Below are 17,220 nucleotides of genomic sequence, written 5' to 3'. Positions count from 1 at the left end.
GGTTCCCAATCTTTCAAGCCACTGCCCCTTTGCGTTCCATAAACTCACCCCCTGTGTCCCCTACCCTATAAAAAGCATGATTTAGAATAGCTGTTTGCATAACCCGCCAAAGCAGATAACACTAAATTCAAAACAGCAGTGATTGCACCTTTATTCAAAATCCAATTAAAACTTAAGTTCTAAGCTGGATGAACTGGATCCAGTGATGCTAACTTTTTGAAGTCTGATAGTCGCTTACACCTCTATTGCCGCCACACACACACCCGCCCCACACTTGCCTCTTAGCACCCCCAGGTAATTCCACTGCCCCCTTTGGAAGCTACATAGCTAGGCACTCAATAGTTGCTAGTAAAGACTGAAGGGAGACATTCTGCATCTCTCACCCAGAAGTGTGGAGGACCATGAAATAACAAAATGTAGCTCTGCACCACCTTGGGGTTTTTTTACTGCTACATGTAGCAGTGCCTGAATTATGACCTGGATGCCACCTGGCAGAAGAAAGGCAATATTTAAATGTGCAAAAAGAAAAACTAGACGAGTCAATAAGATGTGTGTATTGGTTGAATGTGATTTGGGTCCAGTTTTGTTTTCTTCAGAAGTCATTCTGAATGTGAGTCCCTATGGTCCCAGATTTGGTCATTGGCTATCTCAGTGTGCATCGCCCAGCTTATCTTTGTGTGCCAAATTCTCTCCTTGGGGTGACCCTCTAGGAACGTGAGAAAAGCCTTCCCAATGGCCCGTCCAGTCCAGCATCATGTTCTCACAGTGGCCAACCAGGTGCCTGCAGAAAACCCACTAGCAGGATCCAAGCACACAAACTCTGCTGTGGTTTCCAGCAACTTGGTATTCTGAATGAAGGCAGAGCATAGCCAATGTGGTTAAGTAGCCACTCAGAACTGTATCCTCCATGGATTTGTCTAATCCCCTCTTACAAGGTTGGGGCCATCACTGCCTCCTGTGGGAGCAAGTACCATAGTTTAGCTATGCTCTACATGACTTTCATTTATGAAATATTCAGCTTCATTAAATGCCCTTGAGTTCTAGTCTTATGAGAGACGAATAAAAACTTTTCTCAACCCACTTTCTCAATGTCATGTGTAACCTCTATCATGTCTCCTCTAAACTAAAAAAGTCCTGATGCTGCAAAATCTTCTAGGGGACCCACGTCATCCCCATAATCATTCAAGTTGCCCTTTCCTGAGCCTTTTCCAAATCGACAGTATCCTTTTAGAGGTGAGGATTTGACCACCCTGTTCCGTGTCACTCCAGCAACTTAGAGACAGCGTTGTTGCCTCTGCTGAGCTGCTCCTTCACCTCAAAGCAGGGTCACTCCTAAATAAACACTCCAGCAGTTCAGCATGCTCAAACTGGAGGGCTGGACCAGCTCCCAGGTTGCATGACCGTTTTTATTTTGGGCATTGGTGTTCCCGCAGCGGCGGAACGGCACCCACAGCAAATTAACAGAGAATGCAGAAAGCTGGTTTGTAGTAGCCTCAACATAATCGAGGCAATTTGTTTCTGGAGTTGCCTGCCGGATTTTCTCACTAGGCATTTCCTAAGGCTGGATTAAGTGAACAGTTTCAGAGAAAGGAAGGTAATGGTGAGTACCAGTTTACTTCGTCCAGAAATTGCTCCTGTTCAGCAAAGAGATTTAAGGGCATGGGGGGGGGGCAAGGCATTTCTTATACGCAGGACAGCCTCTCTGAAAATTATGAGCATGATATACACAGGCCCATTAATTCCAGTGGGCCTACTCTGAGTAGGACTTAGTTGGAGACCGTCCTACATTTATGCAGGTGTAATGATTACTTTCTAATACTGTACATAAGTATATGTTTGTTGGGATGGGGCTGAGTATGCCTGGAAGCAGAGCTGAATTTGCACTTGGGTTCAGCTCTGAATTAAAGCAGAGCACAGCTTGTCCCTCGCTGCTGGGAAATCACAATTAGTCCCCAAGACATCTGGAACTGAGGTCAGACTTTTGACCCTGAAGCTCTCAAAGCTGCTTGCTTTAAAACCCAAATGCATATGAGCTGCCTGTGCGGGTATCAGAAGAATGAGAGGCTTGTACTCTGCACATGCCTCCAAGGATTATGTCCTGAGGTGGACTGGGCTGTCAGAGCCAATGGCAGGCTATTTTGAAGCCTCATGCCACAATTGTGGGTGGGAGTGTGATTTTGTGTCACAGCACAAAATGAGGGGAAGGTTAACCCTCCCCTTCTGTGCTGTTCAGTTGTGACCACAGGCTTTTTTAAAGCTTCAATTGTCACTAATGGCTTGTTTGTTTTTAAGCAAGCCTAATTGTATGGGGGATCAGGGCATGAGAAGGGTGAGGAACAGGAAGACGGTGAGCCCGCAGAATGAAGATTCCCTCCTTTCCCATAGAAGGCTGAGCCCATTGAAACCAATGAGATTTCAGATGTATGTATTTTTGTTTATTGCAATTATATCCCACCTTTTTCTTTCAAGGAGCTCAAGGTGGTGTACATGGTCCTCCTTCTCCTCAATCCCTACAACAACCCTGTGAGGAAGGTTAGGCTAAGGGGCAGCAACTGACCCCCAAGGGTCACCCAGGGAGCTTCATGGCTAAGTGGGGATTTGAACCCGGTTTCTCCCAGGTCCTAGTTCAAAACGGCACTACCACTGCACTACTATGGCTCTCACTAGACTTCACTGGCTTCATTCGTCCCATAGACTTCAAGGGGAACTACAAGCCAATTTCATAGCTGTCAACTTTTCCCTTTTCTTGCGTGGAATCCTATTCGGAATAAGGGAATTTCCCTTTAAAAAAGGGAAACGTTGACAGCTATGGCCAATTTGACACAATCCTATTACTGCAAGATAAGTTGGTATAAACCTCAAAGCAGTTTAAAAAAAAACAACAATAAAATTATCAGCTATTGAAGCTATTGAAAACATTTTAATAAACAAACAATCCAATTAAAACATACACCAACATTCTGCATGTCTGGATAGACTTGCCTAAACTAAAACATTTTAGCAAGTGCCAAAAAGGGTGCAGTGAAGTCACCTGCCTGGTGTCAATTGGCAGGGAGTTCCAAAGTGTGGGTGCCACACACCAGAAGGTTGATTTATTGCAAAAACGTAATGTGTAATTATGCCAATTATGCCAACCTAGCATGTGTAATAATGCCAATTCCGCAGATGGAAGAAGTCTAGTGGGCTTGTATATAGGATAAGGCAATATTGCATGCTGCAAAGGGCTTTGTATACTAATCATAATACCTTTATCTTGGCTTGGGAACAAATCGGCAACCAGTGCAGATCTTAGAGCACAGGCGTTAAATGCTGACAAGACTCCACTCCTGTCAGCAATTGTGCTGTAGTATTTTGCACTAACTGCACCTTCAGGATACTGTGGATTTGACTAACGTTGGGCAACATCCCATGTCAGGAATGGGGGACCTTTTTTTGGAAATTGTATCTAGCAAGAAAAACAGACTATACACACAATGGAAAAAAACAAGCAGTGACAACAAAATAATACAAGATCAACACAAGGAGTTTTTGATAATAAAGTTGAAATAAAAGCCTATTTTAAGTCCAAGGGCCACATTCCCTTCTGAGCAACTTTTTGAGGGCCACAGCCCTGTGGTGCGCTGGGCCGGTGGCAATAGTGGGCAGAGCAAGGAATGTGAATTTTAACTTTTTAAGCAGGCAATCTTTTACACATACCCTTTCTCTGTCCACTGTCCAGGTAAGGCAAGTGCCATGATCGGAGTTCAAGGGCACATCCCAGTCGGGCAAAAACACCTGAGGAGGATGCAGATTACTGCTGTTGAGGGGCATGGCTTGTGAAGGGGGTGTGTGGATTAGGAAGAGTCCTGAGGGCCAGTTAGAGAAGTGTAGAGGGCCGCAATTGACTGCCAGGCCATCTGGATCCCCTCTCCTGCAATAAGATTTGGTATATATTGGAGAAGACAGCTAATTTCCTGTGGGTGTTTTTGCTTGTTTGTTTCTTTACAGCTTTTAGTCATCTTGAAGTAAACCTCTAGAAGGTTGCTGGAAATCAGGCCAAGATGACCAAGACTGAAGAAGTGCCGGACAGCCATACGTCTGGGGAATTTTATGAGAAATATGAGCCAAAGGAAATCCTGGGGAGGTAATGAAATAAAATGAAATATATGGGACTAATCTTGCTGGTTAATATGTTGCATGTCCCTCAGAACCAGAATATGGATGTCAAATCAACCAGTTGTGGCAATTGGAAAGCTTTTGCCAGGACAATATCACACACACACACACACACACACACACACAGCACAAGAGTCCTATTTCTAGCAACTGTAGTTCTCAACTATTGGACATGGAGGTTCCATCCAGCCACCATGGCCTATAGCTGTTGATGCACTATATTATCTTTCATAGCATGGGGTGGAGGGCTTGATCTGGCTGATGGGCCCAATCCTGAGTTCCCCCATTCCTGGGCCAGCCACTTTGACAGGTGCAGGTGACTCCTATTGATCCTGCCAATCACGTTTTTTTGGACCGGTTGGCAATTTGAGAAAGTGCCAGTAACAAAATGGCTGCCTGTGGCGGGGCATAATGCAAAATGGCTGCCATGGGAGTGTGTGCCATAACACAAAATGGCAGGTGGGTGCGGGGGTTATAGCACAACATGGCTGCTTTGGAGGGTATGGCATAATACAAAATGGTTCAAAATCCCCACTTGAAAGTGGATGGCCTTGGGGGCCAGTCACTTTCCTTGAAGGAAAAGGAGGACACAAATGTAGTAATATTAGGATTGATTTTTTCATTGCATTTTCTCCAAGGAGATGGCATAGCGCATAGTTCTCCCCCTCCCCTCCTGAATTAGTCCCCACAACAACCCTGTGAGGTGGGCTAGGCCGGGAGGGGCAGTGGATGGCACCCATGGGCATCCAGTGAGCTTTTTGGTTGAGGATGGAGTGGGATTTGAACCCTGTTTTCTCAGATTTTAGTTTGACACTCTAACAACTACACCACACTGGCCCTAGTATCTATATATTTGTAGATAGAGTGTAGATATAGGGTTTAATTCTTGCCTAAAACCTCTTTTGTCTGCTCTGCCCTTCCAGGGGAGTGAGCAGCGTTGTCCGGCGCTGCATTCATAAAGTTACAAGAGAAGAATATGCAGTGAAAATCATAGATATCACAGCTGGGAATCTGTCTCCAGAAGAAGTCAAGGAGTTGAGGGACGCCACTCTGAAAGAAATTGACATACTCCAGAAGGTGTCTGGACACCCAAACGTTAGTAAGTCAGACTTTGGTTCCAGAAAGTTCTGACGGAACAACAGCTATGAATTGGGGGGTGGAGGCAAAAAATGGAGTCTGCTGGCTGTTATTTTCACTGAAGTGAAGGACCTAGATCTCGAGATCATGCCTGTGGATTTGCCTTGTCTTTATGATTCTGAACCCTGCGTCCCGCCATTTCTCAGGATAAATATGCTGCTGTTTCAAATGCTCTGGGTAAGAACATAAGGAGAGCCTGGCTGCTGGATCAGGCCAGAGGGACCCATTTGGCCCAGCGTTCTGTTCTCACAGTGGCCAGCCCATTTTGGGAAGCCCACAAGCTGGGTTTGAGGAATGGAAGAAAGAACCCTCACAGAAATCCTTCTCCATCTCCTCAAACATAAATGCGACAAAAAATCCGGCACCCCACCCATTTCCCTGAAATGTCATCTTCTTCCCTTTTTCCAATTTTAAGAAGAACCCACACCTCATTGACATGCAAGAATAACAAATAAAATAAAAACAATGCAACTTAAGTGAAATCAAACATATGTGCAAAATGTTTTGATGAGAATAGAAATTGCATTTGGAAAATTATGAATTGATGGGTGTGAGGAACGATGGGGGGAAATCTGGTCTGGGATCTTGTTATAAACACCTGTGCGGCAGCGTCTCGATTCCTTGTGTGACATTTGCAGTGCCGAGAGAGTAAAATTTCCATGCCACAAAAAAACCCCTCCTCGTTCTGCTTCCCTTGGTCATTCGCAACGGTGGACACGGTTTTCCTCCTTGTAATAGATGGTGTTCTCATTTGACACCCCCCTGCTTTAAATCCAGCCCCTGCGAGATCCCCACATGGCCCCAGCTATCATATTTTCGATGTGCTGATGAATCAGCATTACCGTAACGCACAGGCTATAACTTGAGGAGGACCAGGCACTCCCAGGAAAAGGCTTCCCTCTTCTTGCTATCTGCTCCCTGCCTCATGGCATTTGTACAGAGGTGCCTAATGTGCTTCTGGGACCCATTTGTAATTCCAGAGCTGATTCCAGGGAGTTTTGACAGCAAGGGGTTGACAGCCTCTGCCTTGGAAGATTTCCTAGACATGTGCACAGTGGATCAGCCAAGCAGAGGATCGGTTGGTTCCAGGGCCAGAACCACCTAGAGGCAGAGAGATCAGGGGTAGCTTTTCATTAGTATGAAATGGCAGCAATTTCTCAGTTACTACATCTGCTTTGCATGCAGAAGGCCCCAGTTTCAATCCCTGGCGGCAATTCCAGGTAGGGATAAGAATGTCCCACACATTGTAGATATTGCAGAACTAGGTGGACCAATAGCCTGAGTGAATATAAGACTGTTTCTATCTTCTTATTCAAATCAGAACAATGAGGACTAGAATCATGCTATATTCTTTGGGAAAGGGCCGTAGTTCAGTGGCAGAGCATCTGCTCTGCATGCATCCTGGGTTCAATCCTTGACAGCATCTCCAGGTAGGGCTTGAAAAGACTCAATTTATGAAACCCTGGAATGCCACAGTCAGTGTTGACATTACTCACCTAGGTCAATAGTCTGCAAGAGATATATGGCAGCTTCCTATATTCCTGTGCCCCAAAAAAGTGCATTGGGGGTTGGGGGACAGCACCACAGCATGAATCACATGAGGTCAAGGCAACCAAAATGGCCGCTGGGTTTGTGTGATGGAAAACAGGAAGATGGCGTCCTGGATTTTGGCTTCAAAGTGTTGGAGGGTATGCTAACGTCCTTGAGGTATGGGGCCTACCATTAAGCAGCCAGCAAACCTTCTGTATGTCATACGACCTGTCCTTGCCCCTGGCCCCCAGTCTCCCTCTGCCATCACTAGCTTGTTGGCCTCAGGTGTGGCGGAGACATCCACCCATAGCTGTCAACTTTTCGCTTTTTTAAAGGGAAATTCCCTTATTCCGAATAGGATTCCTCGCAAGAAAAGGGAAAAGTTTACAGCTATGCATCCATCCCATTGCCAGTGTTAAAATAAGTTTTAACTGCCAGTCCAGTCAGCTTCTGTACATGAAACAACCTTGCCTTTTGCCTCAGGCAGCCCAAATGTCCCAGACTGACTTTGCTGAGTCACCCTGCCTGAGTCACGCCATCCACGAAGGATTTTAAAACAAACATACATTTCAACATTTTACAGGCATCACAGTGGAATTTATCTATTGCTTTCCTTATATGATCACATCTCTCCCAATGTGCTATTTATGCACCATTTTAATTTAATTTAAATTATTTCATACCTGCCGTTCACCGTGAGGTGTGTGACAATTATAATCTGTTCTGCAGTGAAGGTGCTTAGATGCACATCTGTGGGGAGGGAGTTTCCCGATCTAGGGGCTACCACAGAGAAAGCCCTGTCCCAGGCTGTCATTCCCCATACCTCTTAGGGTCCCCTCTGCAGAGCTTAACACCTGAGAGGGTCTGTAGGGGAAAAGGGGGTCTTTTAGACATTAGGGGCCTCAATCCTTGGGGGACAATTATGCTTTGTGGTCTTCTGGATGATGCTGGACTCAAACTCCCATCAACCCCAGGAGGTCACATGATCAGTCTGGTGGCGTGGCCGGCCCCAGGTGACAGGTGAGGAAGAGCAGGCCTGGTGGAGCTGAATTACAATGCACCATTGCTCAGGGATCTCCAGTTAAATGGCCTTGGAAAGCAGGGGGTAGGAAGGATCCTTCCCAGTCTCATATCTGGGCCAGAGCCAGTAAAGTGATCTAGACCAGAGTTTCCCAAACCTTTTCAGGCCATCACAATAAAATTCAAAACAATGAATTGCACATTTATTCAAAATCCAATTAAAGCTATTTAGTTTAACTAATACAACAAAATGAATGGACCTGATCTAGTGATGCCAGCTTTTAAAAGTTTAATTTACACTGGGTCAGAAATGATATAAACCAGCTTCCCCAGTTGATCTTGCACAGATATCCGCACTGATTTTTAACTACAGTTCCTAGGATATCTTGAAGGAAAGACATCATCAACATTAGAGTGGTATAGAACAGTTTGTAAAAAGCCCAGTTCAGCTTTCAAGCCCAGATTTTGTGGAGGTGGTGAGTGCTTCAAAGGTGACCCCACATTGCTAAGAATACCATCTTTTCTTTTGCAGTCCAGCTGAAGGACAGCTTTGAATCCAACACGTTCTTCTTCCTGGTGTTCGACCTGTAAGTACTGGTGTTTTTTTAACCAGCGCATCATACTGAAAGAGCGAGATTTTGCCATGGGCATCCGAGCTGGGGCTTACAAACAATATAATGTTTGGAAATGGTTTGGGGAGCATTTCAGCTAGTGCAAAATGCAGCTACTCGCCTGCATACAGGCTCGAGTCACCATATTCGTGGGTCACCTGTTTTGAAATCCAAGAAGATCCCTGCTGGATCAGAGCAAAGGTTCATCAAGCCAAGCCTCTTGCTTCTCGCAATGGTCAACGATAAACGTTCCCATGGCATGAAGGGAGCAGCTGTTCGTCTCTCCGCCTCTCTGTTGTGGGGCTGGCTCAGATTTCCCCATAACCTTTGCTAAGGTCTCTGCTGCTGTCACAGATCCTTGGGGGTCTATTTTTAGCCGCCCCGCATTTGTGTAATAGCTGGTGTGGCGGCTGCTTTAACCGGAGTTTTTCCTGCACAAACATTCTTGATACATTTTTAATGCACTCTGAGTAAGCAAATTCTCCTAACATCCTTTTCAGACACACTTTTTCTTACTTCTCTTCACATATCTATTATCTGTCAAAGCATATACCATAATTCATTCATAATGATACAGTCATTAGAATTTATCCAAATGTATCTTCTGGCAGAAATTCTGATTCCCTTGAGTGCTTTAAATATGTATCCTGACCTGGCTGAAATCTTACTAGGCCATATCCCATTTCTGACCAAGCTTATCCTTTGAACCATGAGGACTAGAGGCTTAAAAAAAACCACCCCAAAACCCTGAGATTTGGAGGCCAGTTGAAGTATACATTGGAAGTTTTAGGAGTGCTGTTTGATCTGTAAAAGGGGAAAGAGGAGTTGTGAAGCTTCCAACCATTCCCACATCAGCTAATGCCCTTTGCTTCTTATTTAGCTTATTTTTGATGTAATTTTGTTTCCCCTCCCTCAACTTAGAATGAAGAGAGGGGAGCTTTTTGATTACCTCACAGAGAAGGTGACCTTAAGTGAGAAGGAAACCAGGTAAGGCATTTCACCCCCCCTCTGTTTCAACCGCCCTACAGAGACAAAATGGGGGTGATAATACCGGCCTACCGCACAGGGCTGTTGTGAGGCTTGATTAGAGTTGTCAACCTATCCCCCTGCCTCTGCACCCCAGGTCTGGGTTTTTGCTCACACCGGAGCATGGCAAAATATTGGGAGTTGGGTTTTCTAGAGACACGAACCGCTGTAATAAGAAGTCTGGGTCTGAGACCGAGAGAGAAAACAGATTTGCTCTGAAGACAAGTGTCCTGTGAATTAATCTTTGGACAGGATTGATTAGAAAGGGTTGTTCCCTGGAATGCCAGGATCTCTGTGTTATCACCAACAACTGTGGGTGGGAGCTGCTCCCTTGCTCACATTGCTTGCCAACTCCCACCCAACTCCCCCATCTCCTCAGAGCATCTCATGTCCCTCCATCCTTACTTTATTCAAATCTCTCCTGTTGTTGAAAGCCACCATTTTAAAACCTGCCTTCTCTTTTTGCTCCCCACCTCGACTTCATGCAAATCTAGCACTACAAATCCTCCTATGGGGCTGTGTGGTGACAGCCTTATATTTCTATGTCTGTGTTATAATTATACAATTGTAAACAAAACAACTGATAAAAAGACAAGAGAAGTATACTACAATAGCAACTTTATCTGTTTCTCGTTATAAATTTAGGGTGCATTTAATTTCCCTCTAGCCTCACTTTTTGTAGCCTGTGTATATATATTTATTTAATTTATTTCATAAAATTTATACGCCGCTTGGTTGTACAAAAAACAAACACACCTCAGAGCGATTTGCAAAAATAGATAAAACAATAAAATTACCAATAAGAAGAATTAACAATAATTTAAGACTTTTGAAAAGGTAAAATAACAATGGACTAAAAACAGATTAAAACTCATGCCAGCTTTCTGAACAAATTAGGGTTATCTAATCAATGTTTTAAGAAGGTGCATAAAAAGAGTACATTGAAGGCACCTGCCTGATGTTAATAGGCAGGGAGTTCCAAATTGTTGGTGCTGCCACACTAAAATATTGAATTGTTTATGTTTCTCTTTCTCTCTGGGTTAGGCAATGTGGTGCCCTCCAAATGTTGCTGGACTTCATCAGGCCCAGCCAGTATGGCCAATGGTCAGGGATGATGGGCGATTCCAGCAACATCTGGAGGGTACCGGACAGGCTCCCCTGATCTATCCATCCATGCATCTACATACAGTACTTCCAGCAAAGCAATAGGGAACAGGGACGCCCATCTTCTACTTTGGATGGTTTCCTTTTGCTAAGAAGCATCCACTCTCTCTCCCTGCAGGAAGATCATGCGTGCTCTCCTGGAAGTCATCCAGTATCTCCACAGCATGAACATTGTCCACAGGGATCTCAAGCCAGAGAACATCCTTCTGGACGATGACATGAACATCAAACTGACCGACTTTGGCTTCTCCTGTCAGCTGCACAGAGATGAAAAGCTCAAAGGTGACATGGCGGGCTTATGGCAAAGATAAGAACTGTGGGGTGGTGATGGTGGAGACTGCATTCTAACCCTTGCCCCCTAAAAAAAAAGTAGGAACTTAGGAAGCTGCTCCATATCAGGGGTGGGAAGCTTTTTCAACCCAAGGGCCACATTCCCTTACAGGAAAACCACCAGGGGGCCACTGGCTGGAGTGGGTGGGACCAGAGGCAAAAAGTGGGTGGAGCAAAAAGTGGGTGGAGCAAGTGGGTGGGACACTTACCTTGGTACAATATGGAAACTTAAACACACACACACATTCACCATTGTACCCAAGCAAGCAAAAGGTTTTATATTATTATTTGATTTGTTAACAAAAATAAAGTGCAAACGTGACAGACAGAAAGAAAACAAAGAATAGAAACTGTAAATCCTAAAGTGTCACAGCTTGGAAATAGAAAAGTTCAAAGTTATGGCACAGCTCCAAAGGGAGGCCAGAGAACTCTGAGGGAAATTGCTGCATGTTTGTTTTATTCATCTTGTGTCCAGAATGGAAACAAATCCAACAAACATTATTGGTGTTCCCTGTTGCTGTTTTCTGCCTGCAAACCATGTATTGTTGATGACTTTCCCGCTAATTTGCATTGTGTTCCTTTGCCCTGAAATGAATGGCGTGGAATTAGGTAAAATTTTGCCATTGCTAAGAGATGAATAATGTAGTTTTTGCCAGAAGGCGAACTGCAGTGGAAGGGAAACAGTGTTGCATGCTGTGTAGACAGAGCAGAGCAGAGCAGAAATAAATTCCTTCCTACAGCCTTAGATTTAAGGGATGCATTCTGCTCCAGGGCCAGAAGTTCCCCATCCCTGCTCTATACTGAGTCCATCTAGTTTAGTACTGTGCGCACTGGCCAGCCAGAGTTTAAGACAGGGATCTTTTCCAAACACTTACCTAGAGGTCTGTAGATTGAGCCTGGAAAACCTCACTGTGCAAACCATGAGTCAAAGCCCTTCCCCATTTTACAAGCCCAGGATCATACAGTCCTGCAGCATCTGTCTAGACAAAAAATCCTGAAACTGGCATGTTTCCCACACGCATCTGGTTGGCCACTGTGAGAACAGGATGCTGGACTAGATAGGTCTTGGCCCGATCCAACAGGTTCTTCTTAGGTTCTTAACTTGCTTTGAGCCAATGGGTTTAGCAGGATTTTAATAATAATTAATACTAACTGATATTACTTTTAACAAATATTTAGCTTTTTATTCCTTTTCTTTGCAGAGATCTGTGGAACTCCTGGCTACTTGGCTCCCGAAATACTAGAATGTTCCATGGATCCAGACCATCCAGGTTATGGGAAGGAAGTTGACATGTAAGCAGAATCAATATATCATCATGGGGTGGGGGAGCAGACTTACCTAAAAGATCACAAACCCCTCGAGGAACCTACCTGGGTGCTCAGGTACTCAGGGAAGCACCTTCTCTTGATCCCATCAGCATCAGAACACAGCTGGTTGTGACCCATGAGAGAGTCTTCTCCGTGGCTGCTCCCAGATTGCAGCATTCCCTCCCCAAAGAGGCCAGACTGGCTCCCTCCTTGTTATCCACCCACCGGCACACTATTGGAATTACCCAACACTTCTGTCTTCATCCATCCTTCATTCTGCGTGACTCTTGGTGCGCGTTGCATCTGCTTTACATTATGCACGGCTCAGGCGCAGATGCATTTAATTATGGGGGTGGGATTGCTTGTTTCAGGTGGAGCACCGGAGTCATCATGTACACCTTGCTGGCAGGATCCCCTCCATTCTGGCACCGGAAGCAGATGCTGATGCTGAGGATGATCATGAATGGGGACTACAAGTTCGGCTCCCCGGAGTGGGACGATCAGTCGGACACCGTCAAGGACCTGGTGGGTGGTGTTTCAAGAGGGAGGGCGGAGGGACCATAGCTCCATGGCAGAGCATCTGCTTGGCATGCACAAGGCCCCAGCTTCAACCCACACTATCTCCAGGTAGGGCTCCTCTACCTGAAACCCTGGAGAGCTGCAGCCATTCAGTGTAGACCAGGCTTCTCAACCTCTGCCCTCTAGATGTTTTTGGCCTACAACTCCCATGATCCCTAGCTAGCAGGACCCAGTGGTTGGGGTGATGGGAATTGTAGTCTCAAAACATCTGGAGGGCCGAGGTTGAGGAAGCCTGGTGTAGACGATAGTGAGCAAGGTGGACCCAATGGCCTGGCTGCATATAAGGCAGCTTCCTAAGTTTCTGTGAACAACAGATTTAAAGTATAATATTTTGTTGTTTAAGCAGAAGGGGCTGTAGCTCAGTGGTGGAGCATATTCGTTGCATGCAGAAAGTTTCAGGTTCATCTCCATAGGGTAGGGAATGTCCCACTTCTGAAACCCAAAGAGTCACTGCCAATCAGTGTAGACAATACTGAGCTAGATTCAGGGACAGACTTTGGTAATATGGTGTCCTGAGCAAGGAAAACATTTGGTGGGCCCCTTGCCCATATATTTCTTATTTTCACAAGAATTCCTTTTTGTACTTGGGAGTAGTTACTTCTATTATTAGCCCCCTTGGCTTGGTGCCCCATGTGGGGGAACCGCCCACACCACCCTACATCTGGCGTAGCTAGATGGCCTGACTCTGTATAAGCAGCTTCCTATTTAAATTGGCCCTTTGTTTAGAATCAAGAGGACTAGAATCTTCCTTTATTTTCAGTATAGGTAGCTTCCTATGTTCACTAACCAGGTCTCCTGACTCTCAGGAAGAAAAGGCAAAGGACAGAGGTCAGAACAATTACAAACAGGATACAGAAAGTGAATTGAGATTTTTCCCCCTTCCACACTTATAATGCCAGACCTTTAAATACACCACCTGAATTTTCTGGGGTGCAATTGAATCCCCCTTGAAAACAGAGACAGTCTGAAAGGGTCCACTGTCTCTCAATCCCACGGGTGACCCCTCATTCAAGGCCTGAACAATTTATAATCAGGCAAGCAAAAGAAGAGAGAAGAGTTTGATTGCTAGGTATGTGCCAGGCCATGATCTGCGGCTGGTGAGCTCTGACTGGTGCAGGGCAGATGGCAAATTGTCTGGGCCCCAGTTCGTGCTTTAGCAGCCCCAGAAGCCTTCCTGCAGCCCAACCCCAGCTCTTCTTCCTCTGCCTACAGATCGCCCACTTCTTGGTGGTGAAGCCGCAACACCGCTACACCGTGGAAGATGCCCTCGCCCACCCCTTCTTCCAGCAGTACGTTGTGGAGGAGGTCCGACACTTCAGCCCCTTCCGGAAATTCAGGGTGAGTGAGTTAGCCAGGTCCTGCTGGGGGGTTCACCTGGTTCAGTGTCTGACTCCCAGATGTTGCTTTTCACCATAGAATTGCAGTCCTTTCCCCCTTCTTTAGCTGTGATTATTGCATTGCTGGGGGTTGAATATGACCCTTGAGATCCTTTCCAACCCTAAAATTTTATGACATGGCCTGCTGTGCACTGGAAGCTCCTCCTTGTACTTTTTATCACTTAACTCTCATTTCCCAGGCATCATAAAGCTGTGCTGGCTGAGGCTGATGGGAGTTGAGAGTCCAAAACAGCTGGTGACTACAGCTTGGGGAAGACTGTTCTAAACCTAGTAGTACAGATGTCCTCTGCAGAAGCTGGGCCTGATCTAAACAGGTTTTCCCCTCCCAAAAGTCAATTATTGACGCTGAAGATCATTTCAAAGCAGTTAAATTGATATAGATTCCTCAGTCAAAAGACAGGCGATGAGTCAATGAAATGCTCCCTAAACATAAGGGACTGCTGGATGAGGCCAACAGCCCAGCTAGTCCAGCATCCTGCTCTCACAGTGGCCAATCCAGGTGCCGCTTCTGGGAAACCCACAAGAAGGATCCAAGCACAAGAGCACACTACCCTCCTTCCAGAAACTGGTATTCAGAAGCATTGCGGCCTCCGACCGTGGAGGCAGAGCAGAGCCATCGTGGCTAGTAGTCATTAATAGCTCTCTCCTCCACCATGAATTTGTCTAATCCTCGTAGGTAAAGGTAAAGGGACCCCTGACAATTAGGTCCAGTCGTGACCGGCTCTGGGGTTGCGGCGCTCATCTCGCTTTATTGGCCGAGGGAGCCGGCGTACAGCTTCCGGGTCATGTGGCCAGCATGACTAAGCTGCTTCTGGCAAATCAGAGCAGTGCATGGAAATGCTGTTTACCTTCCCGCTGGAGCGGTACCTATTTATCTACTTGCACTTTGACGTGCTTTCGAACTGCTAGGTTGGCAGGAGCAGGGACCGAGCAACGGGAGCTCACCCCGTTGTGAGGATTCGAACTGCTGACCTTTTGATTGGCAAGCCCTAGGCTCTGGTTTAACCCACAGCGCCACCCATGTCCCGAATCCTGTTTTAAAGCCATCCAAATTTGGTGGCACTCACTGCCTCCTGCAGAAGTGAGTTCCGCAGTTTAACTATGTGCTGTCCTTTCGTTTTATCAGCCTACAGCCCTCGTCACTGAGTGTTTCTAAACGTGTTCCATCTCCCTCTCCAGGTCATCTGCTTGACTGTCCTGGCATCGGTCCGCATCTACCTCAACTACCGCAACGTCAAGCCCATCACCAGGGACGTGCTGCAGCGGGACCCCTACAGCCTGAAGCCTGTCCGCAAACTGATCGACGCCTGTGCCTTCCGGATCTACGGGCACTGGGTGAAGAAGGGTGAAGCCCAGAACCGGGCCGCTCTCTTTGAAAACACTCCCAAGGCCGTTCTGTTCAGCTTGGCAGCCGAGGAAGAGTTGTTCTGAGTTCCAGCACACTCGGTGGTCAGGCGAAGCCTCCCAGCATGTTAACAGCTAAAGCAAAACTTTATTATTTACTTTAAAAAAACAACAACTCACATTGCCTTTTCTCCATGGAGCTCAGCAACACTTCCTGCTCACTATTTTTATCTTCCCTACAACCCTGTGAGGTAGGCTAGGGTGAGCAATCTCCAGAGAACTTTATGGCTGAGCTGGGGTGGAGATTTGAACCCAAAGTCATAGTCGGGCAATCTAACCACTATACCACATGCTCTCATTATTTATACTTTCCTTAATTACACAGTCTTGAGACACACCAAAATTATAACAGTATAGTAGTGCTCTAGAAACTTGCAGAATTTTGTCTGGTTCTTCTTCCTGGATTGGGGGGTGGGAGGTGGGACATTGTTTAAATCTGTAACCAGCCCCATCCTAAGAGTGGCAGACAAAAATATGCAAGGTGATATATGCTCAGAAATTAAATGCAGGCATCGAATATTCCTGCATTGCAGGGGTTTGAACTCGATAACCCTTGTGGCCCCTTCCAGCTCACAATTCTGATTCTGTTAACAATTTTGAAGCGGTAAACTCCAGCCATTGAAGGGTCATCTCCATGCAACGTAAAAAGGGGTGCGTGGCAGGAAGAAATTCAACAGGGCCTCTGGAGAAACTCAACAGGTGAAGCAAGTTTCTTTTCACCCCCAGCGTATGGCTGCTTAAATGAGGAGGCAGAGAAGTTGCTGTATGGAAAGGAGCCCCAAGGCCCTTAAACCTCTTAGAAATATTGAATTTGCTGCCCCAAGAAATCTTTTAAGACTAGACAAATGCATGGTTTTCCAGGAGCTGTGAGTGGTGAGAGATATATATGGAACCTCCAGTGTCAGAGGCTGTATACCTCAGAATACCAGATCATAGGGCACAAACAATGGGATTGGGCAGGGGAGCTGGGGTTGCCTCTTGCTTTCAAGTTCGGCTTCTCGTGTTCCTGAAAGCGTCTGTGCAGCCAGCGTTGGAAACAAGGAGGCTGGACCAGAAGGGAGGCCTTTGCATCCTCTGGTTGGCCTGCCATGGACTCTGGAACACAACTGCTGCTTCATGTCTGTGTTGCGATGCCCGGTGGCAAGGTGAGTGTCCAGCAAGCCTTAGAAAAGGTGCTGATAAACCACAACTCCCATCAGCCCTAGCAAGCACAACCAATGGTCAGGGCTGATGGGAGTTGCAGTTCAGCAACATCTGGAGGGCTAGGGATGTCCCCCGCACTTCCTGCTATATATAGCATCAGCCCAATAGCTCAGGGGTGTGAAATATTTATTATGACTATTTATTACAGCTGCACACACGGAAGGGAATGGATTGGTTTTCTAGGGGAGGGATTGATTTAAGAATGAATAAATGTGCTTTATTTATTGGATGTGGACTTTTGTTCATTGCACAGCAACATCTTGCTTCCTCGAATCACTTGCTTAGTGATGTCTACAGGGTTCTTCATACAGCAGGGGGTTCGACTAGAGGACCATTTGGTCTCCTTCCAACTCTAG

At 46.0% G+C, this 17,220-nt stretch overlaps 1 protein-coding gene across 1 annotated transcript; it reads left to right on the top strand.

The window, feature by feature from the left end:
* Nucleotides 1-1,461: 1,461 nt before the first annotated feature.
* On the top strand, nt 1,462-17,093 carry PHKG1 (phosphorylase kinase catalytic subunit gamma 1). The gene is made up of 10 exons (XM_083588199.1): nt 1,462-1,600; nt 3,988-4,123; nt 5,079-5,254; nt 8,375-8,429; nt 9,375-9,440; nt 10,762-10,925; nt 12,176-12,266; nt 12,653-12,806; nt 14,073-14,198; nt 15,437-17,093. Exons 2-10 carry the CDS (start codon nt 4,041-4,043, stop codon nt 15,686-15,688), a joined length of 1,167 nt encoding a protein of 388 aa, XP_083444325.1. The 5' UTR covers nt 1,462-1,600; nt 3,988-4,040; the 3' UTR covers nt 15,689-17,093.
* Nucleotides 17,094-17,220: the final 127 nt, after the last annotated feature.

This window comes from Podarcis filfolensis, assembly GCF_964270895.1.
Source record: "Podarcis filfolensis genome assembly, chromosome: 15".
Classification (NCBI taxonomy): Eukaryota; Metazoa; Chordata; class Lepidosauria; order Squamata; family Lacertidae; genus Podarcis; species Podarcis filfolensis.
This window is presented reverse-complemented; position numbering and strand designations above follow the sequence as displayed.

Excerpts from the sequence above, each read along its gene's own strand:
- PHKG1 (XM_083588199.1), top strand. The coding sequence starts at position 4,041 with ATGACCAAGACTGAAGAAGTGCCGGACAGCCATACGTCTGGGGAATTT. Across the intron at positions 4,124-5,078 it reads CCAAAGGAAATCCTGGGGAG|GGGAGTGAGCAGCGTTGTCC; the intron begins GTAATGAAATAA and ends CTGCCCTTCCAG. Across the intron at positions 9,441-10,761 it reads TTAAGTGAGAAGGAAACCAG|GAAGATCATGCGTGCTCTCC; the intron begins GTAAGGCATTTC and ends CTCTCCCTGCAG.